Source organism: Suillus subaureus, assembly GCF_016647635.1.
Source record: "Suillus subaureus strain MN1 chromosome Unknown BJ212scaffold_29, whole genome shotgun sequence".
NCBI classification, from domain to species: Eukaryota; Fungi; Basidiomycota; class Agaricomycetes; order Boletales; family Suillaceae; genus Suillus; species Suillus subaureus.
The window spans coordinates 197,531-223,206 of NW_024538585.1; the positions used below are offsets into that span (position 1 = coordinate 197,531).

General features: G+C 49.3%; 7 protein-coding genes across 7 annotated transcripts; 5 read left to right on the forward strand and 2 right to left on the reverse strand.

Annotated features, from left to right (window-relative positions):
- Positions 1 to 37: 37 nt before the first annotated feature.
- On the forward strand, positions 38 to 2,649 carry BJ212DRAFT_1522157 (member of major facilitator superfamily multidrug-resistance, DHA1 sub-family). The gene is made up of 8 exons (XM_041341704.1): positions 38 to 571; positions 634 to 696; positions 757 to 917; positions 977 to 1,111; positions 1,161 to 1,320; positions 1,369 to 1,618; positions 1,642 to 1,878; positions 1,927 to 2,649. Exons 1-8 carry the CDS (start codon positions 392 to 394, stop codon positions 2,169 to 2,171), a joined length of 1,431 nt encoding a protein of 476 aa, XP_041190024.1. The 5' UTR covers positions 38 to 391; the 3' UTR covers positions 2,172 to 2,649.
- A 209-nt stretch (positions 2,650 to 2,858) lies between these two features.
- BJ212DRAFT_1522179 (uncharacterized protein) lies at positions 2,859 to 4,425 on the forward strand (the record flags this gene model as incomplete). Its single annotated transcript, XM_041341705.1, has 4 exons — positions 2,859 to 3,350; positions 3,397 to 3,453; positions 3,514 to 3,732; positions 3,774 to 4,425. The coding sequence occupies exons 1-4, from the start codon at positions 3,166 to 3,168 to the stop codon at positions 4,423 to 4,425; spliced, it is 1,113 nt and encodes a 370-aa protein (XP_041190025.1). The 5' UTR covers positions 2,859 to 3,165.
- A 558-nt stretch (positions 4,426 to 4,983) lies between these two features.
- On the forward strand, positions 4,984 to 6,513 carry BJ212DRAFT_510183 (uncharacterized protein). The gene has a single exon (XM_041343364.1). It carries the CDS (start codon positions 5,064 to 5,066, stop codon positions 6,342 to 6,344), a length of 1,281 nt encoding a protein of 426 aa, XP_041190026.1. The 5' UTR covers positions 4,984 to 5,063; the 3' UTR covers positions 6,345 to 6,513.
- Positions 6,514 to 6,553: 40 nt separating this feature from the next.
- On the forward strand, positions 6,554 to 8,543 carry BJ212DRAFT_1465725 (ZPR1 zinc-finger domain-containing protein). Its single transcript, XM_041338969.1, has 6 exons — positions 6,554 to 6,775; positions 6,825 to 6,945; positions 7,003 to 7,628; positions 7,677 to 7,820; positions 7,870 to 8,073; positions 8,130 to 8,543. Exons 1-6 carry the CDS (start codon positions 6,638 to 6,640, stop codon positions 8,340 to 8,342), a joined length of 1,446 nt encoding a protein of 481 aa, XP_041190027.1. The 5' UTR covers positions 6,554 to 6,637; the 3' UTR covers positions 8,343 to 8,543.
- A 69-nt stretch (positions 8,544 to 8,612) lies between these two features.
- BJ212DRAFT_510228 (ribosomal L28e protein family-domain-containing protein) lies at positions 8,613 to 9,884 on the forward strand. The gene is made up of 5 exons (XM_041343365.1): positions 8,613 to 8,771; positions 8,828 to 8,937; positions 8,987 to 9,090; positions 9,149 to 9,261; positions 9,313 to 9,884. Exons 1-5 carry the CDS (start codon positions 8,710 to 8,712, stop codon positions 9,671 to 9,673), a joined length of 750 nt encoding a protein of 249 aa, XP_041190028.1. The 5' UTR covers positions 8,613 to 8,709; the 3' UTR covers positions 9,674 to 9,884.
- Positions 9,885 to 10,095: 211 nt separating this feature from the next.
- On the reverse strand, positions 10,096 to 16,635 carry BJ212DRAFT_1301954 (Mus7/MMS22 family-domain-containing protein; the record flags this gene model as incomplete). The annotated part of the gene is made up of 12 exons (XM_041333198.1): positions 10,096 to 10,275; positions 10,329 to 10,438; positions 10,487 to 10,697; positions 10,743 to 10,868; positions 10,920 to 11,075; positions 11,133 to 11,410; positions 11,465 to 12,017; positions 12,043 to 14,288; positions 14,344 to 14,777; positions 14,833 to 14,885; positions 14,945 to 16,390; positions 16,450 to 16,635. 12 exons carry the CDS (start codon positions 16,633 to 16,635, stop codon positions 10,096 to 10,098), a joined length of 5,979 nt encoding a protein of 1,992 aa, XP_041190029.1.
- Positions 16,636 to 18,398: 1,763 nt separating this feature from the next.
- BJ212DRAFT_1589354 (uncharacterized protein) lies at positions 18,399 to 19,659 on the reverse strand (the record flags this gene model as incomplete). The annotated part of the gene is made up of 6 exons (XM_041342457.1): positions 19,477 to 19,659; positions 19,362 to 19,430; positions 19,061 to 19,309; positions 18,871 to 19,003; positions 18,501 to 18,593; positions 18,399 to 18,439 (listed from the first exon to the last, which is right to left on the reverse strand). The coding sequence occupies exons 2-6, from the start codon at positions 19,368 to 19,370 to the stop codon at positions 18,399 to 18,401; spliced, it is 525 nt and encodes a 174-aa protein (XP_041190030.1). The 5' UTR covers positions 19,371 to 19,430; positions 19,477 to 19,659.
- Between the last annotated feature and the right edge of the window lie 6,017 nt (positions 19,660 to 25,676).

A 25,676-nucleotide genomic window follows, 5' to 3' on the forward strand; every position in this document is an offset into this window, starting at 1 on the left:
AAGGGATTAATTCAAGTATTGTACCAAGTGCATCTCTGGGCGCTATATATCTCTTGTAAATATGCGGTACTTGCAAATGCAACCGGTCCTGCCTCAACGCTGTGCTCGACGACGATGTGCATGCTAGCAGCATAATGTAGAACACAGAAGAACACGTGAGAATCTCGGAGCTCTCGCTTCGAGGTTACTCTTGGTCTCGTGGTACTATGTTCTACCAATTACGAAGTTTCTGGTAGATCATAGCGTGTACGGCCCGGCGATGATAGTGTTCACCCCCAAATCATGATGATCTTGATAACAAGTTGGACCGCTAAGCCCGCGCCGCCCACAATAAGATTGTTCCCTCAATCGGTCATCGCGTCATCTCCCATACTTCTGCAATCATCATTTCATGTCTCCTGATCCTACGTCTCGGCAGCTGGACGAGGAAACGCCTTTACTTCGATCAGAGGGAAACACGCCGGCGAAGAAACCACAGACACCTCTACCATGGCGCCAGTTCTCGATGCTCCTAGTGTTGCAGATTGCAGAACCAATGACATCGCAAGTTATCTCACCTTTTGCGCCTCAGGTCAGCGTTTAGCGTTGAAGATTCAAATAGACAAAATCATAACTTGATTATGCCATCCATAGCTCATTCGTGACATTGGGATCACCCACGGAGATGAAGCGCTCGTTTCGTTTTATGTTGGGCTAGTTGGTAAGTGGATAAGTGGAGAGCGTTTTCATTGTGACAATCTCGGCATTATGGCCTAGTACTCGCTGTTCTTTGCGACAGAAGCGCTTACCATTTTCCACTGGAGTCGTCTCTCTGACTATATCGGTCGCAAACCTGTCCTGCTGATTGGACTGTTCGGACTCTCCCTCTCAATGTTCTGCTTCGGTTTGTCCAAGACATTCTGGACCTTGGTAATAAGGTCTGTCCTATGTCTGCGCTATTTCCCTCCGAGCCAGCGTTTACATCTTATTGTAATAGTCGTTGCCTGAATGGTGCACTCAATGGCAACATTGGCGTTATGAAGAGCATGGTGGCTGAGATGACAGATTCCACTAATATGGCCCGTGCATGGGCATTCCTCCCTCTTGCCTGGTCCAGCGGTAGCACACTTGGGTGTGTTCCCCAAAGTTTTCGTTTTCTATATGTACTGACACAACTACAGGCCACTCATTGGTGGAGGACTTGCGCGACCTGCAGACAGGTTCCCAAATATCTTTGGGGGTTCTGAATTTCTGAAGAAATATCCATACTTCTTGCCGTGCGCGGTCCCTGCCACGGTATCAGCGTTATCATGGATTATCACTTTTCTTTTCTTGAATGAGGTATATTGTCCCATTGTGTGACAGGATGAATCTTCACATCGATCATAGACCACAACTCCCAAAATAAACATTAGCCAACTGCTACCTTGGCAAAAGCGCAATAGTGTTCTTTCACCCGCTCTAGAAACTCCGCCGGCATCATTTTCGATCGGCGATCAGCCCGTCCCCATTCGAGCTCTTTTCGTTCGCCGTGTACTCATTGCAACCGGGAGCTACGCCGGTATTGCCCTTGTTGATGTCGCATTTCGCACTGTACAACCCGTGTTCTATGCTACTCCCATATCGCTGGGTGGTCTAGGTTCGATACTCCAACCATTGGAGCTATCTTGGCGGTCCAAGGAACTGCAGTTGGCGTAATACAGCTATTAGCCTTTGCCAAGCTTCATGATATCATGGGTGCGAAAAAACTTTGGCTGTTCGCTATGACGTGCGCCCTGCCTATGGTCGCTCTTTTTCCGGCCTTGAATGTGCTAGCGAGATCTAGTGGCGTTGTTCAGAGTGTATGGTATTTGGTGGGCCTACAGCTCGCTCTTACGAGCTGTACAAACTTTGCATATGGTTTGTCGTTGTCATTCTCTCACTGATGTTTCTGATGTGTTATGGAAGCCGTCTCGTTTATATATATCGCTGCAGCTTCTCCTAACCGAGCGTCCGTGGGCGCGACAAACGGGTTCGCACAAGTGATCGTCTCTGTTCTGCGTGCTGTTGGACCGGCTGCAGCTAACTCCGCGTTCTCAATTAGCATTGAGAGACAGTATCTTGGGGGAAATCTGGTGTATTGTGTAATGGCAGGTATGGTGTGCATGGCGATGGGCGTTGGCGTCTTGCTACCCTCGTACCATGTGGACTAAGTAGCTTAGAACGAGGATAATTTCATTGGTCTGGTCGATGCGATTGTGATCGTAGTCTCGAACCAAACGTTCGAGGACCTCCCCGACTCTACTTTCCAGACCGCCTGGCTCGCGATGACTTATTATCCGGAAAGTAGATGACGGGCATCCTGTCCTGAACATTAATTGTCGACATGAGACTGGCTGCAGGGCACACGTACTTGAACATGACCTTTGCAGCATCCTATCAGGCAGTTTGTGTCCTGACGTACCAGGGAGTCCCATATTTCGCAACATTTTTCTTCAAAAAACCCAGGGCTCGAGGTTGACCGGATGCTCGCATGAAAATTCTTATCTGAGTTATTGACCGAAGAGCAACCTGAGGAATTTCTTCCCTAGACACCACATACGAATCCGGAGGCGGATAGATCGGCATTCACCCCCACTCTGAACATTATTTTGGTCTAGATGGACGAGGAAGGTAGTCATATTAATGCCTAGAATCTTGAGTTGAACTTTGCCTGCAAATTCAAACAAAGATAAAGACAGTGAAATCATGTTTAGGGAGCGACGAATGTGGTGTCAAAATCAGACAACAGATTCATCGCTCCAAACTTGAATAACAATCGCGGTCCGTCTTTCTATTTTTTTCTGGAGGACCATAATGCGTGACAGGGAGTGAATCAGCAAAGCAACTTCGCAAGAGGGACACATGATAGTCAATACCATACATGTATAGCAGCATCCTGTTATCGAATGACAGTGGCGACACCGCAGTGGTGGCAGCGTGAACTAAATTTGGTGGAAGGCCGGCGCGCGTTCAGTCACGAGTTGTGCACCACGTGTGATAATTCTGGTGAAGGATGATAAGTCAGGATAAGTCTTATTGATCTGCGCACCTGACATGGGTGAGAGGTGAGGTTGTGATAGAGATATAAAGAGCTCCTGCAACCCCATTATCTTTAATATATTCACTCACCAATCAACGCTCCTCATATCGCAAAGTATATCTCCGATGGCAGAACCTAAGGTAGATCTTGCATCGCTCTCGCTCTTCCGCGCGACGAGTGCGCAGGCTGAAGAGTCACGGCGCCGGACTTTTCCGCAATGGGGTGGTGCTCTGAACCTGACAGACTACCTTGCGCGAGATGCGACGATGGAATCGGGCGAGCACGCCAAGGATGGAAAGTGGATTACTTGGTGAGCGCCCCACTTTGCTGGTAAAAAGAAGCTAACGGGAGAGAAGGGTGCTGGCGCCACGGAATGACCCCACAACGCTTGATTTTATGAGCGCTTGCGAGACGTAAGCAACTCGAGTTCCTTCAACGAACAGGCAATTTCTGACGCGCATCTATGGGGACAGATATAAGCGCACAGGTCTTGTCGCTTACCCCTCATCCTCCCCGTCTGAGCCCAACTCAGTGCACGAAGCAACTTGTTACGGTGTCGCCTGCGTGTTCACTCCACCCTCGAAGCGCAAGCGCGGCTATGCAAACCATATGATGAGCCTCCTGCATTGGGTCAATGCCTCACATGCCAATCTTCCTAAATTCCCCGAGCATGGGGTGCACCGCCAGAAGAGGTAGCGGATGCCGGTAATGGACTATTCTCAGTGTTGTACAGTGATGTTGGGGAGGAGTTTTACCGGTCGGCTGGCCCTGGAGGTAAAGGGGGCGGATGGGAGAAGCGGGGAGCAATCTCGACTATCTGGGAGGTGGGCACAGAGGAAGGTGATGACGAGGGATGGAATTGGTTGACAGAAGAGCAATTGAACGGGCTTTGGGAGCGTGATGCCGTTCGGATCAGGAGAGAGCTGGCGAACATGCCAACGAGCGACAGCTCATACAAGGTGGAGCGCCCGGCAGCATTCGCGACATACCTGCCAACGGATGGTGTTTGCGGGTTCCATATCACAAAGTCAACGTTCGCCTCCAATTTTTCCATGGCAAGTGGATTCTGGGGCGTAGAATCCACGAGCGACCCAGGTACATACGCAAGCTGGAGCGTTGACCTGAGACCACCTCCACCAACGTTGATCGTCACACGACTCTGTGCTAGTGAAGAGATGTTCCCTGGGCTGATTGCGAAGATCAAACAAGCGGCTAGACGAAGCGGAATTGGGAAAGTAGAGGTGTGGAATTTGAGAGCAGGATTGAGAGAGGTTGCGGAGAAGACGGGTGGGCGGACGTTCACACGAAATGAACACTTGCCACAGATAGTGTGGTATGGACCTGGAACAACGGGAAACGTAGAGTGGGCGTATAATGAGAAGTGAGTCTTCCTGCTATCCAAACAAAAGGGATTAACTGAGAGTGTTTGACAGATTCTGCTGGTGTTGATACGTGGCAGTCGCGGGACAGCTAGCTGAGTTTTGCGCTAATAGAATGGCTAGGAATCATGTGTCCCCTCTACAGAGTCTACACAAACTCGCATTCTATTATGATCATGAAAGAGAAGGGCAGCCTCGTCATAAGCGCCTGATGTTTGGAAAGCTTCGCTGGGGCTGGGCGGACGTGGGAACTGTAAAATAAACTGTCTTGAGAACTCGTTCGACAAACACTGAAGCTCGTCCATTTCATGATTGGAGGGCAGGAGACGCAAGTACGTGTCTTCACTCGGTGAGCTCGACTTGGAAATTCCGAAGGTACATTTTATTGACCGTGAGAATCGGTGAGATTAGACAAAAACTATAATGACCCCTCCGTGAAGACATCAATGATAGGTTTCCACTTCCATAGACTACTCTCGTTGAGCAGTGTCAAGACAAAGATATCGCTGCTCACTCTCGCGAGAATACTCTCGCCTCTATATTTTCCCTTCCACCCGAAATTCTCGTGACTATCTTCACATCGTAGAAGAGGAGAATTTCAGGATTATGTGGACATACCTCGTCGTGGTGGTGCTCCCACTCCAATGATAATCACACACGTTTGTAGGCACTGGCGCCAAATCACCCTCGAGTGCTCAAGTCTTTGGACATTTATCGACTGCCTCTCTGCTCCTTGGGTACCCATCATGCTTGAGAGGTCGAAGGAAGCTGCTTTGGTTGTCATATACAGTGCACCGTCCGTGCCAGAATATTGGCCACTGGCGCAACTGCTTTCGCAGTTGCCTCGAATCAAAGTCCTCGAGTTGTGCACATTCTCAGTTGTTGTCGATCGCATTTTGGACTGCTTATCGTCGCAACTCGCCCCGTTACTTCAGATATTTGAATATAGAGTCCTGTGGAGCCATGATTCGAGAATTTCCATCAGGCCCATATCAGACACCATCTTTCAAGGACGCACCCCCCTACTTCGGAGCGTTGAGCTGGAGGAATGTGCCTTCATCTTGACATCGCGCGCTTTTGGCGGGCTTCAAACTCTAAATCTAGGACAAATTAACCCTTCTCCTCATCTTACCCTGTCGCAGCTCCTCTCAGCTCTGAGATGTATGCCTGACTTGGAGCTGCTTACACTTCGGCTGCCGTCCAGAATTTCTGAGGACACCGAGCTCTTCGACCAAATTCTACTCACTCGGTTGGGAAGGATAGGGTTGGATGGCGCCATCCGAACCGCTGTATCTCTCTTCTCACATCTAGTCCTTCCTGCTCATGCCAGAATCGCTCTATACCTCATAGAGATTGAAAGCCCACAAAGCTTTTCCGATCTATTTTCTGCCATCCACAAGGATCCTGACGGATCTTTTCCTATCATTCGGTCCCTGCGTGTCATTTCTCGTGACACATTTTGTGTCCAATTCAGCATGTCATCAGCGAACATTCGTGACAGCGATATACCACTCTCCTTCCAATTCGAATATGCTTGCAACCCTGCCATCATATTTGACATGTGTCGGATGGTCCCGCATAGTAAGATCCAAAACCTGTCTATATCGACCTCCCTTGATCTCTTGCAAAATTTCTGGCACGCAGGGTTCGCCCACCTTCCGGAGCTTGAGAGTATCTATCTGAATAGGACATCCATTGCAGGCTTTATCCTTGCGCTCATGACTGTAGGCGTGTCTATAGCCTACCCCTTACTCCGTACTCTGGAACTTGTGCGTATTGACATCGGATGCGATAGACCTTCAGGAGATTGCCAGAATGCGAGCCGAAGGTGGAGTTGGCATACAAAAACTCAGATTGACGGGCTGCAGGAATGTAATGTGCAGCTCCTTGAGAGAGTGATTGTAGATGTTGATTGGGATCATTGAAGAGGAGTTGACGGTCAGCGACGGCGGCTGTGTTTAAAGTCCTACAAGCTTGGATGACGATTCGTCTGCCGATGCGCATTCGGAGGACTAGTTTTAATGTATTACAGTCTGGACAAGTTACGATCAGTTCCAGACTGAATGAAATATACTTGACGGATTTTGTCTGGAGGAGATCTGTGTTACGTAATTGTAGGCTTCGAAATCCGTGACTAAGGTCTGTTTAGGGGAGACTATATGATCATCAGAACTTGGTCGGAATCTCCTCCCCTTTCCTCCATTTAACCTTCTAGCACATGGCTCAAATCGAAGAAAAATCCGAATTCTTCCCTCCTATCGCAGACGTTGTTGATAAAACCCATGCCGGAGATGAAGATACCTCCGCTAGACCACTCGAAGAGATCGAGTCTCTTTGCATGCAATGTGGGGAGCAGGTAGGTTTGCAAACATTCCGATTGCTGGTTCCATACCCATGTCCGTCAGGGAGTCACACGCATGATGCTCACATCCATCCCTTTCTTCCGGGAAGTCATTGTGATGAGTTTCCGCTGCGAACATTGCGGCCATTCAAACAATGAGATCCAGTCAGCAGGGAAGATCAGATGTGCGCACTCGTTTCATCTCCTTACTTCCACCTCCTAACATTGTATCCCCGAGATAGCTGAAGGCACTTTGTACACAGTAAAAGTTCTTAACCGCGGTGACCTTGACCGTCAGCTCATCCGTTCCGAAGCATGCAGTATCAACATCCCCGAGTTTCAGCTGGTTCTTCCGCCTTCTCGTGGGCAGCTTACAACTGTCGAGGGTCTTCTACGGGACATTGTTGCGGATCTCAGCGTACAGCAGCCGCTCAGACGCATTCAGGACGAGAACGCCTACACCAAAATACAGGAAATTATTGATGGTCTCAAGGAGATCATTGCCGATGATGAAGACGAAGACGAGGGCAAGGACAAATCTGAGCAGAGAAAACTTTCAAACGACGATCCAGTCACGCGTGCAATTACCATTACTCTAGACGACCCATCTGGGAATTCGTTCCTCGAGTTCGTGGGCAGCATGTCTGATCTGAAGTGGAACATGCGCACATATGAGCGGTCGCTTGAGCAGAACCGGCAGCTTGGATTAGCACCTCCTGCGGAAGACGCGGAAGGAAATGCAGTAGACGAAGCGGAACAGGAATCAGAGGGTCTGAATGAGGAAGTGTTCGAATTCCCTGGAATCTGCTCGCGTTGCGGACGACCACTTATCACGCGCATGAAAAAAGTTTCTATCCCCTATTTCAAGGTGTGTATCGAATGCATGTTGAACCTGCATTCCTGACAGCCTCACCAGGACACTCTTATAATGTCAACTAACTGCGACGACTGCGGATATCGGGATAATGAGATCAAGTCAGGGGCTGCAATTTCTGAGCATGGCAAGAAGATCACGTTAAAGGTTGAAGATAGAGACGATCTTAGCCGCGACATACTTAAAGTAGGTGCATACCTTTTTCTAGATCCTTTGACTCAATGGTGTCCTGCAGAGCGACACGAGCGGTCTCAGCATACCGGAGATAGACCTCGTTCTTCACCCCGGCACACTAGGGGGACGTTTTACGACTTTAGAAGGCATTTTAGATCAGGTATACGAGGAACTCACTGAGAAAGTATTCAACGCTGGGGACTCTGGAGTCGTAGATGTCGACGACAGGGCCGAGTTTCAAGAGTTTTTGAGAAAGCTTAAGCAGGTATGTTTTTTATACCATCACGCGACTCGGACTGTCATTTTGATCTTTGAAATTAGGTCAAGAATGCCGAAATACCATTCACCTTGATTCTAGATGACCCTTTGGCGAACTCACATGTGCAGAATTTATATGCACCTGATCCAGATCCGAACATGGAGATCGTCACATACGAACGAACGTGGCAGCAGAATGAAGATCTTGGATTGAATGACATGAATGTGGAATCGTACGGTGGCGATGATACGAAGGATGGTGGTACTGAAAGTTAGAGGTCATGTGCAGATGGTTGACTGTCGCTTGGTCCGTCATCATAGTAGTATAAACATAATAATTGTCTATGGTTTGCGTCGGGTGATTACCAGTCTGTTACGACTCGAGGCGGACACCTACGGAGCCATATGGACATCTTGCATCCTATCCTATTTGTCCTGCAACTACAGTAAGAGCTTTTGATGGGCCATCGATGAGGGCTGGTTTGAATCAATTCGGATTTATCAAAACGCGTTCGACAGTGATCACGTGACCATTGATAATTTTCGATCACCCACTGCTGTTCTGAAATCTGCAGCCCGAAAGTTCTGCCTCGTAAACGTCCTTTGCATCTGACTACAGGTCAGAAGCTGAACTTATCCAAAAATGCAGAGCGACGACGTGATATGGTCCGTAATTGGCCATGAATTCTGCTCGTATAAAGTCAAGTACGTTTACCGCCATGATGAACCCCGCATAACCTCACACATCATACATGCTGCAGGACTGTCACTCAGAATTTCTGCCGGAATGAGTACAATGTCACGGGTCTGTGTACACGGCAGTCATGTCCGCTTGCGAACTCACGGTATGCAACTGTGAGGGAGAATGAAGGCAAGTGTACTTGATTTGATGTCATATGTCATGATTGATGTCCACCCAGGTGTGCTGTATCTGTACATGAAAACGATTGAGCGGGCGCATACACCTGTCAATATGTGGGAGAAGATTGAGCTGTCAAAAGACTATTCCAAGGCACTAGAACAGGTGAATTGACTCTATGCTCAAGCTACTTTCGATTGACGTACAATGCCCCGTCATCCAGATCGATAAAGAGCTCAAGTATTGGCCAAACTTTACTATTCACAAATGCAAGCAGCGTGTCACGAAGATAACCCAGTATCTTATCAAAATGCGTCGAATAAAACTACGACAGGAGTGCGTTTCCGACTTGTGTGACCTTGTACTACTCATTTACACTCATTTCAGGCCAAAGCTCGTGGGTGTGAAAAAGAAGTTGGATAGACGTGAGGCGACACGGGAACGAAAGGCTCTCTCTGCTGCCCACCTTGAAAAATCCATCGAAAAGGAGCTGATTGAGCGGCTCAAATCAAAAGCGTACGGTGATGCGCCACTCAATGTCAACGAAAGTGTCTGGCAAACAATTCTCGACCGGGAAAAGAGTGGAAAGGAGAAGGAACTGAATGTTGGTGCTCAGTTGGAACTGGAAGATGACGAGACGGATGGAGAGGAGGAGAGGAGGAGATGGAGGAGGACTGGGACGCTGAAGGAGGCGAGTTTGTTAGTGATTTCAGTGGAGACGAAGATGGTGATTTGGATGATGAACTGAGCGATCTGGAAGATGTAGTAGATGGAGGACTAGGCGTAGAGGAGAGTGGGGATGACGAGTCAGACGACGACAGCTCACCAGAAGATCAACCACCGTCCAAAACCGTCCTTGGAAAGCGGAAAACCAAGCCAACAGCAAAAGCACCCCCAAGAAAGAAATTGGACAAGCCAGGGAGAAGTTCGTTGTTTCTGAATTCGATATCCAGTAACTTATCATTACTCTACAGGAGGTCCGAGGGTGGAAGTGGAAATCGAGCGAGAAATGGAGAGCATACCACTCACAAGGTCCGCATTGGTCAATTGGTAGTCATTGGGGACTTGTTGGTCCCCTCAGCTGTTTTACATATATATAAATTCCACTGCGGTACGAGCTACCACATTCGGGATTCACGAGCGATCTTGATTATCAACGAAAGACATGAATCAGCTCTCCATAGGCTGATCACCGTCGTCATCACCTGCTCTCGCTATTGTTGTTTTTCCCCATTGAATGAGCTCTGACAACCGTGGCTGAATTGCCAATGCCTTCCTGCTCAACAGTGATCGAAAAACCTTTCGACAAAACTCAGCATAGGTTACCCGTTCCTCCCCAGACAATAGGCTCTGGTGTGTAAGCCATTAGCTCCATGATCAGATATCAGGGCAACTGCACGAACTTCATAGTTGTCTCTCATAGCCGAGAGCATGGAAACCAGGAAGCCAAGATACTTGTAGTTGACAGGATCTATGTTATTTTGCAAACGGTCGGCAAGATTGGCAAATACCGCTGGTTGACGATGAGTGGAGTATTTAACTCTAATGAATGGATTCTCACATTCAATCAGCGTCTGCCGGACTGTCAAATATTCTTCTAGCGATATCTCGAATGTAGATGATCCGGTAGACGGCTCGGCCAGCACGCCACGTAGAAGTGGGTGTCGAAGACCGTCCAGAGTGAATACGATGGATGCATACTCGTGTTCAATTGTCGTCTTAAAGGGAACAGTACATGTGAGGAGAACTTCGATAAAGTAGTCCTCGTATGCCTTCGGAGATAAGAATTTTTCTACGAGAATAAAGATTCGACTTACATGATAAGCCTTCGAGTCAAGTCTGAGAAGTGCGAGACAGAATCGAAGACCAACCCGGCGACGCCATAAGGGATCAGGTATCCGTTCCCATGATTCAGGTCCAAGGTGCATGTGGTTTTTCCAACTCTAGAAAGGGAAAGCTGAGTAGCAGCAGTCAAAACAGGTATCAAAACAAACCGATCCATTCTGAACCAACACATTTCCGACTCCCACCCAACAATCAATCCATCTATCAGCTGTCTCACGGCGACTATCGACTGTACTTGGAGCGGGGGAGTCGACTACATATCTGCAAACAACCCGGAATATTGCTGAAGCCAGCGGGCCACAGACCTGAAACCTGTCAGTCAGGAAAAATATAGGAGGAACAACGAAAGTGACCTTGCAAACCGCCTCTTCCTTCCGCTTCCACTCCATTCCAGAAGTTTGTGCAGGCTCGTCGCCAAGAGCAGCTAGGATTGCAGGGTCGTTCAAGTCGATGAAGAACTTGTCGTACTCGTCCTGGCTCTCCTGATTATCAACACTCGGTGATATTGGCAGTGCGGTAGGCCGGGGTAAGGCCCTCATTCGAGCATCCAGAAAAGCTGACACCAACTCTTGGCACGCAGCACTTGAGTCATTCTCTATGGCGATAGGATTTTTAGGACTGAAGACGTCTTTTACCCATGCTGACGAGGAAGGCAAGTCAGGAAATATCTCGTTGACATTAGTCAACCACTCACGTCCTTCAAGAAAGGCAGGATTTGGATACTCGTGTCGTTCATCCGTAGTGTCCAGTGAGCATATCTCAATCATGCGAACAACCGACGTGAGAAGACTCTTGACCATCTCCACCGTCTTGTTCTTCACGATATTCTTGTTGTCTTTATTTGTTAGTATGCGCGCCTCCTGGTATTCATCCAGCAGGATGCCGGTAACCTCGGCAAGCCAACTGAGAATCTCTCCAAGCTGCACGCGGTGATGACGCATAACAGCACAAATATGCTCAATACCTCGAATGCACACAGCCCTAGTAAAATCGTGTGCATCTTTGAAGTTGACGCATCGTCGAGCTTGCCCAACACGGTGTCGAACGTTGGAGATAGAGGGATCAAGATGAATAGCGACCGCCATAGCGTTGAGTCGGTTGAAAAGCATAGAACTTTCTTGCCCAGTCGGCTGAACGGCCCTTGTCGATGACACCGAGCCAACTGGAACAACCATGTTCAGCATTTTCTTCACTTGTATGTCCCGGTGTTTTTTCTCCACGTCACTTGTGCTGTCCTGCTTGCGCAACTTGTACGATCATCTTGAGGAGCACCTCGAACACGTTGTCGCCCCTGTCTTGTACTGAAAGCAAAGATATGTCCCTTTGCACCATGAATTGCATAAATTTAGGCTGCTCGTGGCGGAGGCTGGCAAATCTACGGCTCCTGAAGATTTCCACAAGATGGTTGAACATTGTCATCGCGTCGTCCAAACTCCAATGCCAACGTTTCCACAGGAGGAAGCATCGGGAAGCGATAATGGAGACGTACTCGTCTCGTTTGTTCAGAGACGCAGTATGTGTGAGTGCATCCTTCTGTGGATCGGCAACAAGGGAGATGAGCTTCAGAGTAGCCAAAACCGTTTCCCATGAAGGTGTGATTCTGCTGAGGGATGTCGACATCCCGTGCACAGAGAACTGCGAGAGCGCACAAAAAGAAAAAATATTCCGCCAATTGTACTCGCTCGCCTCAACTGCAGTGGCGAACGATGATGCTTCGTCTTGAATCAATTGTTTGAACAAAAGCCAAAATGGTTCTGATGATAGTTTGCCAGGAGACTCAGACATGCAGTTAATCAAGAGGTGAAAGAGGCATATCCATGACTCTACAGCTTGAACGGGAGTTGAGTTGGTTTCTAGAGGGCCATCGGGTTCCTTAAACGATGCTAGAATTTCCCGGAGGTCTGCGTCTGACAGAGGCCGCATGAGCAAGAGCGCGAACTTGAACAACTCTCGGGTCTCTGATGACCCCCGCCGAGTCCTTGCGGCGTGCATGATTCGGGCAGCGAGCTCTACTGCAAACCAGCAAACAGGCAATGAGAAGTGGTGAATATCCGCCTCCAACACCCGCGCCACCAGAGAACCCATGGTTTCGTGTACTGTGAGCTCCAGCGAACTGAATTCTTGGTCGTCGATGCTGAGACACAGCCACGATACCAACTGGCACACCGTTCGCATCGCGAGTTCCCAATCCTTCCCAACCGCAGCCGTCCATTCATGTTCTTTGAGCACATCATCCGCGAGCTGGTCGCACAAGGGTGCGATTACAGTCGTAAGAACATGCACCGATGTATCAGGTCCAAGGTCGAACCCTCGAATAACGTATGACATAGGAGCAACAGGCTGAGCATGCCCTGTAATGAGGCATATCAGCTGGTGAAGAAACCCGCGGCCAATATATGTTCCGACCGAGAACGCAATCCCTGAGGGCAAAATATCGATGCCCAAGTCGACTGTGGTCAACAACGTCCGTTGATCTACAGCATGTATAAACTCGTGGACGTCGTTATAACCCTTCCTCCGCACAGGTGGTGATCGTTCGCGTAGCGGATCTAGTGGGAAATCAAAGTCAACATGGCTACGACGCGAATCGACGCGGGAGGGTGGGGGACGTGGCCGAGCATGTGATTTTCTCTGGCGTTCGTCCTGACTGGACTCAACACCAGATTGAGGTTTGGAATCAACACGCGAAAATAAAATTTGCTGGCGCTTAGATTGAGCATCGTCTCGACGAACTCGAGATGAGATCGAAGACGCGCGCTGCTGCATTGATCCGGGTTGCTTTTGCCACCTATCCATCTCCTTCCTCCAAGTCGGGTCCAGCACCTGGTGGAATCCTTCATCACCCAGATCAATTCGCAAACCCCTTCGCGCAATACGCGTGCCAGATTGGTGGAAGCTGTAGAGCTCTCCCTTGGCTTGCTTGCGCTTCTTCTTTCTCTGTTCCTTCCGTAGCGCCTTGGACTCGTGCTCCGCCGGTGTTGTCGATTCCGTCCTCTTATGGACCTTGTTATGATGTGAATGCTGAGAGCGGCGGTCATAGTCAGAAGAAACTGTGGGGAACGAGAGAAGGGTCTGGTTGCCCATTCGCGCGCCACCTGTCACAATGTTGAGCTTTGGCCTTGAACGTCCACTCCTGCTTTCACCCATGTCTCGGGATTTTACACCAGAACCTCGGGACCTCCGACTTGACTTGGTCTTCTGCTTCCTCCCGCCACCCACAGTCCTGGTACGCGTAAGCATCCAGTCAATGAGACTCTTCTCGCGCATAGGTCGGCGACTCCGGCTCCACGCGTCGATTCGTGCATCGTCAATCATGCCATCGCTGTCCTCATCATCACTCTCTGATACACTCCCGGAACTGGAAGAGATGCTAATGACCGGGGATCTTGATCTGACTTTGGGAGACGCCCGAACTTGTGATACGATGTCTGATACCTCATGCATCAACATCCATGTCCTCATCTCTAGGAATTTCGACATCCGAGCTCTCGGGGTCTCCCTGAACCACAACATCACGACTACCAGCACCCATTCGGACGCGTGCATGTCCAGGTCTCAAGGGCTCGTCGCTACTATCAGACGGCGTTGGAGAACGCGCCCTTTTCGTATTGGCAAGAATTTTCATTTTGGAACCTTGCTGCTCGAGCTGCTTCTTGATCATGACAGTAGGCATCATACGCTGCAGGAGTCGGAAACGTTTGCGATCTTTGGAGGAGATTTCGGGAGAAAGACTGCTGAACTCCTTGCAGGGCTCACGGGCGGGCGGATCATCGGATAAATCCAAGTGGTCGTCCCCGTCAGGTAATGTAGACGAGGAGCGTGGTGGTGTCGACGGTGCCGAGGGAATTTCAATCGCATCGTTGTCGGTATTAGGGTTGACGTTCTCCGCGCTGATCGAGTTGTGGTCGTTGTGGTCGAAGAAATTATAATAGTCGTAGTCGTCATCTTGTTGATATTCGTATTCGTCAGTCAGAAGAGGATTCCTTGCCGGCGAATGAGACTTGAAGCTGTGAAGGACGAAAATGAAGGGAAAGTGAGGGCGAGAGCGAGCGGGAAGGAGACGATGTAGCACGTTGCTTTCCCTTTAAAAGCCTGGATAGGACTGGCGGTGACCACTGAAATGGAAGATATTCAGCACGTCAGCACATAACAAGTGTATCCAAATGAATCCTACCTCGTCTAAGCGAGATGGAGTCCGTCTCGAGGATGCTGAAGATGGTCCCGCAACAGGCTGTTTTGACGATGACGCTTCCAGCGGAAAATTCTTCAAACGTCTCTTCTTGGCAGTTTCTCTACCGGCTGCCTCTTCCTGTGCCCTCAGGAGGGCTTCTTCCTTCTCCCTCTTCTTTGCCTCAGCCTCGGCCTTCTTCCGAGCCCTCTTCGCCTCCCTCACCAACTTACGAACCTCGTCTGTTCCTTCAATCTCGTCGCTTTCAGAGAGATCTCTCAGAGCCTCAGGGAGCCATCCTTCCTCCCGTTCACGATTATCATGATCAAGTTCAGCAATGGTGACTCGCTTTTTTCGCCTCCTTCCTTCTACATCCACGTAATCTCGGTCCTCCTCCGGATTGTCAACAGGAAAGATATACTTTGCTTGGGTTCCACCTTGCGTCTCCCCATCCGCCCACTGTGACCCATCTTCTCCATGCATCTCGCGACGCTGCGGACTCACAAACTTCACGATAGCATCGGGGTTTGCCTTCATCTGCGCCTTGTACTGCGCCTTGTCAAACGCGTACGGTTGAAGCTGACGTGCCTCCCTGCGGCGAAGGGAGTAACGACTGACTGGTTCTGGGTCCTCAGGGATAACGAGAGGTGGTGGCGGCGGAACAGGTGGAGGAGGGGGAAGTGGTAATCGATCCCGCGACTGTACAGCAGGGGATGAAGGGTCTTGAGCTATTGGGGTGATTGGGGTCAACAGGCGTTTTGAGCGGGATTCAGGAGAGATTAGAAGCAGTTCGTCAGGGGATGGAGACCGATGATCAGATGGATGTGGAGTGCGTGGTGGAGAGTCTCGGGGCATATGAGTATGCTTTCGAATACTTTTGGGAATAGGTCCCTGGGACGACTGCGTTGAGGGCCCCGGGGGAGAAGAAAACAACGACCACGAGTCTGCTGGGCGCGAAATGGAAGGGGATGAATTCGAAACTAGTCCCTCGTGCTGAGATAGAGCAAGAGGTGCTGGGCTCTGAGAAAAAGCAAGAGCTTGAGAAGGAAACGTCACGGAGGTGGGCGATGACGGGAAGAGGGCATCATCTAGCTGAGGTTGAGAGGAATCAGGAAGCGGCAACTGGTGATCAGCCTGTTGCTGCACATCGACTGAAGTAATAGGATGGTACGACAGATTTTCCGATTCAGCTGGAATCAATGAGGGGAGGATGCCTAGGTCGTTGAAACTGGGCTCCTGAGTATCTGTGGATCGAGTCTCGTTGTGCGATGACGCTTCATGTGCACCGGCAGCTGGAAGTGATAGGTTGGATGCAGGGTTAAACGCAGCCCGCATTGGCGAGTGCGTTGCCCTTGCAAACAGCGCAGAAGATGTGGTAGGTTTCACAGGCGATGCATGGGACGACGAACTGAGATCGATAATCAGCTGCAACTCGGATTCGCTGTGAGTTGTCTTGAGAAGCAATAGCAATAAGTACCGCAGTAAGATTGATGTGAAAAATTTAACTCTACCTTGACACGCTTCCGTGGAGAGGGCTGACCTTCTTGCCTGTCATTAAACCTCCCATGCAACTTGGTGGCATGTCTTGAATTTAGTCGCGTCTTCTTGGGGGAGAAACAGGTATGACAATCTGCCTCTGAGATATCAAATTCGCGTTCTTCAGCGTCAGATGTATCCACTACTTCATCAAGGTCCATGCAGAGAATTCGGATTGGATTCAGTGATAACTATAAGAGACAAGGTCGAAGTCACTGTGACAGCTACACGCGACGTGATTCATCACGTGATTGTGACCTCATATAATTACTTAACTAATTTGACTTTTGTTTTTACAACGACGATGCCATGTTCCTGTCGTATCAGCACTCTCATTGAAATCCCATGTCTTAATCACAGTTATGCACAATCTTTCCTGGTTCCGAAGATAAGTGGTACTCAAAATAAATTTTGAAACTCTTGAAAACTCGCTAAACTGCGTTCAACTCCCTTCAACTCCCCGCTTAAAGTTTGAAAGAACTCGCGCAAGTCCGAGAGAAATGTGCTCGGCACACGTCGGCATGTAGTCGGACTTTAAAACGACACTTGTGATTTTTCAAAGCGTGCTATGTACATAGGGGAAAGTGGTAGAGTAGCGGTCCAACATAATTGTATTTCAAATGAAAGCATTAATAAAATTGTAAAAAAAACAAGGCCCGCGGGAATGAAATCAGCTGTAGGTAGGGAGCGCGGGAGGGACCAAATAAGTGCCGAGTGGAGGAGGGGGGGATGCTGAGCAGTGGGGGGGGATGAAAAGCATCGGGAGGAAGATCTGCGTGCCTCTGCGGAGACGCAAGATCAAGTGAAGGGCGGACTCCTTCTGGATGTTGTAGTCACTGAGAGTACGGCCATCTTCGAGCTGCTTTCCAGTGAAGGTGAGACGCTGCTGGTCAGTTGGGATGCCCTCCTTGTCCTGGATCTTCGCCTTCACGTTGTTGATGGTGTCCGATGACTCCATCTCCAACGTGAGGGTGCCTCCATGGAGACAGATAAGGAGGCGGAAGGTGGACAGGCCGTTTGCCGGTAAGGGCGAGGCGCCGCTGATCGGGTGGATGGCAGATGGTCCATCGCCCTCGCGCATGGATGAGCGTTGGCTCTAAGTCGTGCAGACCGGCGAGCACGTTGGTGAACAACAGGCATGTTTTTCGAACTCCGATGTGCGATGCCGGCTTGACTTTCAATTGCAGCACATGCTCATGCTGTGTTTTGTTGAAGTAGCCGAGCTTTAGGCGAGTTTTCAAGGAGTTTCAAGATTTATTCTGAGTACCACTAATGCTTAACGATTCTGAGTTCGTGCATGTGTTGGAATTGCACAAACTGGCAGTACTGCATGCGCTTGCCCGATTTCTCTTCGTCCGGCTATGACTGATGACGGTCCATGACACATTTCTGACATGACTTGCACCATTGCGTTTTGATTTGGTCACGCAAGTCACTGCAGATTAAATTCCTAAGAACAATGGCAAGAATTACCTTGGATGACAGTCTAGTGGACACCGTCAAGGGAAGCCACCGTCTCTGAAACTCTTCAGCTTGCCAATGACATCTGCAAGCGCATCTACTTTTTCGATCGCGGATGCAAGAACACATGGAAACTATGTGCATGCCAACTCGACACGCGTGGACGAGCGATCTTGTCTAAAAATATGTCATCACTAGAGTTGGTTGTAAGTAGGATGACATCCACAATGCAGGTAGCGCCGATATTATCCCTAGCAGGACCGCAGAGAGCTAGTTACCGCAGTTCTCTCAATGGCCAGTGGAGGAAGGCTCCTTGGCAGTTCGAGAAAGGGCAGGAAAGGGAGGAAGTGGTGTCGATACTACGGCCAGGGCACAGCAGCAGCCACGAGTCTATTGTAGGTGTCCCGATTCTCATCAAATCAATGTGAAGTCATTCATATGTGCATGTTCTCAAGTACTACTACTATTCTGATTCCTCACTGTGATTGACACTTCCAAGGCACGCTGAGGAACATTATGACACAGATGCAAGTATGTGGTGCGCAGCGTTCATCTAACAATGTACTTGTCCTTGAGCTCGAAACTTTGGCTTCTCGCAGAAGTACCGTGTCGGCAAGACTTTCTGCCGCATCGCCCGCACGACGCGGCTTGCAGTGATCTCAAATGTAGTGAGTGCATGAGCACATATATGACAAATTAGTTGCACGTGGGACAGGGACTGTCGTCTGCCATCCCGCTCGCACTGGGCAGGCCAAGCGTTACATGTGGAGGATACAAGGTTAATAATCAACTATGGGTTAGGACGAGAAGTAATCTAATGCCTATCTTCATAAAACACTGCTTCAAGTCCAAGTGGATATCACAATACGAGCGATAATAGAACGGAAATACTTGGGGAATGTTTACGAAACCTCTCTAACAGCAGCAACACCCACCTCCATGTTCCCCAGTGTCTACCTGCGCTACTGTAGATTGCTGTTGTGTATCGGGGTTTGGTGGGTGATCATCAAGGTATTCATCAGGTACCACATCCTCGTCTGGCTTAGGAGCACCCGCTGCAGCATTGCGCTGTATATTTAAGCATGAGACACTGAAGACAGAATGATGAACATCAACAGAGCGTACCTCTTTAGCTTGCGCGAAAGGAACATCGACCGTGACGATGGCCGGCGCTGCATGATCAGACCGCCAGGTGAATAAGTGTCGTAGCTGAGCTTTGAAAGCGGTAGGTTCGGCAGCTGGTGGCAAGGCGGTGGGCAGTGCTGGTGTCGATGCTGGTGGAGGACCTGACCGAGGGCTCCTTGTCACAGTGAGCCTGAAGTTCTTGAAGCGCCCAGGGCGCTGCTGAGATCGTGGTCTAAAAATTTGAGGATGCTGTAATGAACGATGTCAGCGAGTGACTCGAAGAATACACTGTAGCACGTACTCCATGCATTCCCCGGAAGAAATCTGGTTCTGCATCGTAGCCATATGGATCTTGGCCAGGGATCTCTGCCTGCAAATCGGTCAGTAGCGAAAGGGTTGAATAATGGAGGACATACGCGAAGAATACGGTCATCGGATGCAGCGAGCGCACTACATTGTTTCTGGAAATCTGGGTGAGGTGGGGGTGAGGACTATAGCCTCGGTGAGATTACTGAAGGCTTGCCAGTGGACCAGTCGAGGCAGCTGGCCTTCGTTGTGTTCTCGATGTTGTCCATTATAGATTTGTATGATTCGAGAGCTTCATCGACTTTGCGCGCGGAAAGGAAAGCCTGGCACCGTTTCTGATGTGCAGTGAGCCACAAGGATTTGAGATCCCAGCCGAAGAGCTGGACAAGGGACTCGGTAAGGAATAGCATTTCGGATGTGTATTGACATACCACCACCAAGTCCTCGTATACTTCATGAATATCCGATTTCGATGATAAATTGCTGGAGTTGAGAGCAGCAGTGAAATGGTCAACGGCTTCGTCATGACGTGCGCCATCCAAGGCTTTGATTCCAAGTTGAACACGTAGATATGCCTTATGTGTGAAGTTGCAAAGGTTAGCATTGACGACCAAGCGTAGCTGCATGATACTTACTTGCACGATATCACATGCGCGAGTATCGGCATTCGGACAACCGGCGGTGAGTTCTTCAAGGAGCAGGTTTGCTTCGTCGCGTTGATCCGCACTGAAGAGAGCAATGGCCTGAAACACAGAATAAAGCAGACTGTATGTGAGGCAACTGGAATGTACCTTGATCAAGAGTAGGAAATGAACGGTTTCTGAATCTTGGTCCGTGTACATGAATGCAACATCAAATGCTGCCCTTGCGTCCCGAATGTCGCCTTTTCCGCAGAGGGCGATACCCTTGGAGATATAGCCTGTCAATGAAGGCTGAATGCTGATGGACTATGTCACCATCGAGTTAGTCTTTCGTAAGGGGGCCATGATCGGTGAGTATATCCTACCTTGATTGCATCCTGGAGGGCGTGGTCCCAGTCATGTTTTCGCGCCATAACGAATGAGCGATGAGCGTAGGAAGTATGGTTGTTCACATCAGCGTTGATATCTTGTGTGAGTAGTTCTTCGGCGGTAGATAAGTCACCATCTATGCATGCAGTGCGGGCTGTCGTGATGGGCAGGATCTGCATGAAAAATGCTCGAGTTCTGGTATATGAGTCAAGGACGGAAACGCACCTTTGAATTGATGTCGTTAGGTACTGCCCACTCTAAGATCATCTTATCGTCTCTACCACTAAGGATGTGCCTGCCGTCCACAGAGAAAGTGACGGATCCCGTCGGGGATGTATGTTTGAAGGTGGCAACAGTTCGTCGATCTGAGAGTCGCCAGAGACGGACATGATTGTCATAAGATGTGGAGGCGATGAATGTACCAGCAGTATTGACGGCGATGGTATGGATAAGGTCAGAGTGGCCCGTCCAGGGATCACCGACCTGCTGCCAGGTTGTTGTATCCCATTCACGTATGGTAGGGTCGTCCAAAATGCCGCCTGTGAGAAGGCGTGTGCCATCGGGGGTACACACGAGTGAGTAGTTCCATAAAGTGTGATTGAAGGATGCGACGCGTTCTCTTGTGTCTGAATTATAAATTTGGATATTGTCTTCTGTTGCGATGGCAAGAAGTTCTCCAGACGGCGAATACCGTAAGCAGCGGATACGACTACCACATTCAATCGGATCTCCTTGTTGCTCCCAGGTTTTGGTATTCCACAGTTTTATCGTTTTGTCCAACGAACCAGTGGCCAGCACTGTTCCATCAGGAGAAAAATCCAGCGAGATCCAATCCGAGTGGGCATTGATGGGTTGGGTGAGCGATTCTCCAGTTTCTCCGTGCCAGACGATAACTTCTCCTCCAGTATCACCGCTTGCTATCAATTGCCCATCTCGTGATACTGCCAATCTCGACAACCCGCTGCGATGCCCCTCCAGCTTCTTCAACACAACACCTGTATTCAAGTCCCACAGACGAAGCGTCTTGTCCTCTGAGCCCGTAATCATCCGTCGTTTGTCGGGGAACACTGCGACTGCCATTATGCGTTCTTCATGGCCTTTGAACTCTCGCAGGGATGTAGTGATTGGAATGAGCTTTAGCATTTACTAGAGGTTGATTGCGTTGAGAACGGTCGAAGTGGACTTTGGAGGAATTGTGGGTCTCTTACTTTAAGCTGCAGAAGTGTGTGTATCGTGCGTTTTATGCTGCTTCACTGTTAACCTGCCTCGTTTCCATAGACGCCCAGGACACAAGGCTGTTCGGCTCCGCACCTCCATCACCGTTACGGCAAGAACGCACCCTATATCGTCATCGTCATACTCGCCGTCCTCGATGGCATGTCCTCCACGCGCCTCAGTGCATACATGCATCCGACTCTTGTCTCAAAGCTTCTAGAATATATCCCATCGCATCCAATAGAGCAGTTGGTGCTTCCTGGCGCCCGAATCTGACTGTCTATCTTACATGAGTGTATGGATATCGTGGTTTTCCGTATCGAGCAGCTACTTCAGCACATCGCCATATCACTCTTTCGAACGCATGCATATACCTTACTGCGATGTCACCCCTTCATCATGTCAACTCCCAAGATCTGCTTGTGCACCAGATGAAGCCGAAGTTTTCTCTTCTGGCGTTTCAAACTTGTCACTAATTCTATTACGGAAGAGTGCTTTACTTCCGGCGCCCTGCTCGCAATTCATCTCTACTTTGAGCTTCGCCCACTACTGGTCAAACTGATTTCAGTTCTCTCGTTCCCCGATCCCCTCACAAGTCCACCGTCATTGGGATTCTGTATCACACAAGTACCAGTACAACATGGTCGCTGACCTCGGCGAGCCCTCACCGCAGATCCTACCGAGCCATGCGTTCAAAGGACTGCCATCGCGGGTGTTCTGGAATGCCATCTACCATGGGATCAATAGTCCCTGTAACTGGACCGCTAAAAGACCACGTGAGGTTCACACCAGTTCTTTTACCAAAGCTATTATCCCGACTATCATGTGCCAAGGCGTTGCGTGATCGATCTTTGATTGACTCAAAATTATTCTAGAGTGTCATGCCCCATCTCTTTCGTGAATGATGATTAGTGCATGCCAATGGAGACGAAACAATGGATGGTCTGCCTCCGGAATGACGGAGCCCGCATCTAAGGATCTTATCGCCTGCATACATATCTCTGTCTACGACTTTGTGATATGTTCACTTGTAGCCATAGTCCTTGGACCGTTTGGTATATGAATACTTGGGTAGAGAAGCCAGTAAGGAGGCTCGGTGATCTTCAGTACGTAAAACCAGTGTTTAGTTAAACATCTCTGGAGGAGAGCCTGGGTGAGTACTATTCTGGGACTCGGTCCTGAGTCTCGCTAACACCATCCAGGCTGTTCAACGGTGGCTCGAGCTTCAATGTTGATGGGGTCGCCTCTATGTTTCCAATCTGCAATGTGTAGCTTGCGAGGTAGATTCACATAGACTTCGACATTGTCAACTCACAACCGTGTAGCTCGAGCGATCACTTGACCATACGAAGCAAATCGAACTGGAACCTCAAATTTTGCTAGACGTGGTTCTGTCTTAGAAATAAATATTGACGGATGACAGCATCCTCCCCCCCCCGGGACTTTGGCAGTCTGCACAGCAGTTTTATAATGGGCAGCATGTTTTCGGTTGATACCTTTGAGGGGGAGGGACATCGGAGTTGCCGATGATCTGACGATAAGAGCAGTTTGACTCGGATTGGTGATCTTCCATCGTACAGTCTATCCCTGAACTTGCGGATTACGGCTAGGAAAGTTTGTGTTTGTTATTCAAGGATAGTGCTGTTAATAGTTGTAGGTTTGCTGGTGCTAAACAGTTGCATTAAATTTGTTCGTCCAGTCGTGATCGCGTCAGGAATCAGTGCATTGCGGGTACGCTGCTAACATTCTGCGTCGATACGTTAACTTTGTATGCGTTTTCCCTACTAGTTACTAGTACCTGGAACGGGCGAGAACGGTTCATTGAATGTGAACATTGCATCTCCCGGTGGCCATTCGAGCCTTCATCCGCCTCCTACTTTCCTTCCTTATTTCATTCATCATTGCTGATTACAAGCATTAGTATGCAGAGCGCTTTGTCCAGTATGAGACACATCCCCTTGAGGCCCACCCAAAGGGGGGCCCTCACTCACTCAAGGCCGGCTGATATTCCTCTCCTGTAGGCGAAGGGATCACCAGTGCTCCTTACCTTAGCACGCACTGCAAACTTCAGTTCTCAAGGAAACCATGTTGCGTGTAGAGCATTGCGACGGAGCACTTCACTCCGCTGAGACTCTTCAAGAATGGCGCTTTCATGAGCATACTCAGTCTATCAATCTTGTGGAAGGTAGAGTGAAGGTAAACGATCATCCTGAATAAACAAACGTCCTTGTGAACCATCAGACTTTTTACGGGAAGGCAAGAGTTTTGATGTATATGCATGTAACATTGCTAACACTTGTGCTTTATTATCAACTGTAGTTCTGTCGCCGCTAAAAGCACGCGAAAACGAGTTGTTAAAATCTCTCGCAAGCGTCATGTATCTTACATGGCGTTTGGTATCCATATTTCCAATCCCGATGCGCATTAATATGGCATATTGACTCCTTCTAAGTTCTGATAGGTTTATTGGAGGTTTGGAGTCAGCACAAGTCGCTCCATCTAGTGGGGGACGCTGTGCGCCCGTGCCCGCGCAGTTTCTGGGTTTTCACCTGGATCTATCAAGGCAACTTAGAAATCCCATAGAGATATTGCTGGTTCAAATGCAATCATCGTGAAGCTAGGCATGGTGTCCGATGACACAGGTGGTCTTATGACAAAGTATTACGCCAACTTGGCAATAATTCAACTACAGACACACGGTTCTTTAGGTCATTGACTGATTACGTCTGCTGTCAAATCAGTATCTGTGTATGCATATATGACGCCATACAAGTTTGATCGTCAAGATACAAACGAAAACCGATCAGATATCTTTAAGAGACTCCATACAGCTACGATATCTCTAGAGACCTGATGTCCATCATGTTGTCCACAGAAGTAATGTCTTTAACCTGTGCAATGATATCATGATCCGACGCGATCCTCTTGAATTCTCCATCGCGCTGCCGCGCTAGCAAAAATGCACCGAAAGGCTGTCCAAGGCGAACTATCAAACGCAATGCGCGCGAGTGAGAATCCGAATAGCCCGGCATATCTTGTGCAGCGGGTAGATCTTCTGCAGGGTCATGCAGTTCGAGGAGATGGCGACTCCACGGACGAACGAGCAAGATCGTCTGCCAAGCGGGAGGCGGCCTTGCAGGCGAGAACGGGATGAACTTGTCTTCCATGGTGATCTGCAGATCACGAAGCCCATCTGATTTGACTGCATACACATACGTGTCCTGGTCTCGAGCTGGCCTCCGGCTGGCTTCTGTGACTGGGAATACGATGCAGGGCAGATGCAACCGACAGTGCGCAAAACGGGGAGCACTCAGGTGGTCTAGCGTCTGATACAATTTCGACGCGGACTCAAGAGTCACAACACCTCGCAGCGAAGAGACTGATGACTGAATCTCATCTCTGGATAGAGATAGCAGTTTGCATGGTGGAGCTTCATATGAAACGATGTCAGCTGGTAGACAGCTGTTGAATTCTGATGACTTTCCGACCCAGTCCAGGGCAGTAATGTCGCCTGACTGAGCTACAATTTCCTGCAGGAGCCGCCCGAGTGCGTTCTGCTTCTTCTCGCCATAATCAACACGTAGGCGGATACCAAAGACGCCGGATAACGAGTATGCAATATCTTCTGGCAATTTGGTAGTACGTGTCGATGCCCACTGCAGTTTCTCTCGGGCATCTCTCATCCCGGGACGGAAGGCCACGACAGCTCGTCGATTTATACCCGTCGCGTCCTCCAATTCCTGCATTATCGCGTCGGAATACTTGTGGTTCAGAGTGCGATCGTCGAGATAAAGAGTCCAATCCTTCTGATAGAAGAGAATGACTTTGGGAGCGAGGAATTCTTGAACTGTCCATCCGCGTGTGTTCCAAGCGCTCTTTGTCAGTGCGCCAGGCTTTAACGAAGGTGGAACATCAGAGAGGTATACGACTGTGAGTGCTGAGTGATGATACCAGACGAACATGGACTTGACCGATACTTGGAGCTCGGCATCATTGTTCTTGTCGATGCAGCATGTATCGCTCCATGCCCAGCGATACCCCAAATCACGAGCAGTTTTGCAGAAGGACTGCAACTTCTTAATGCC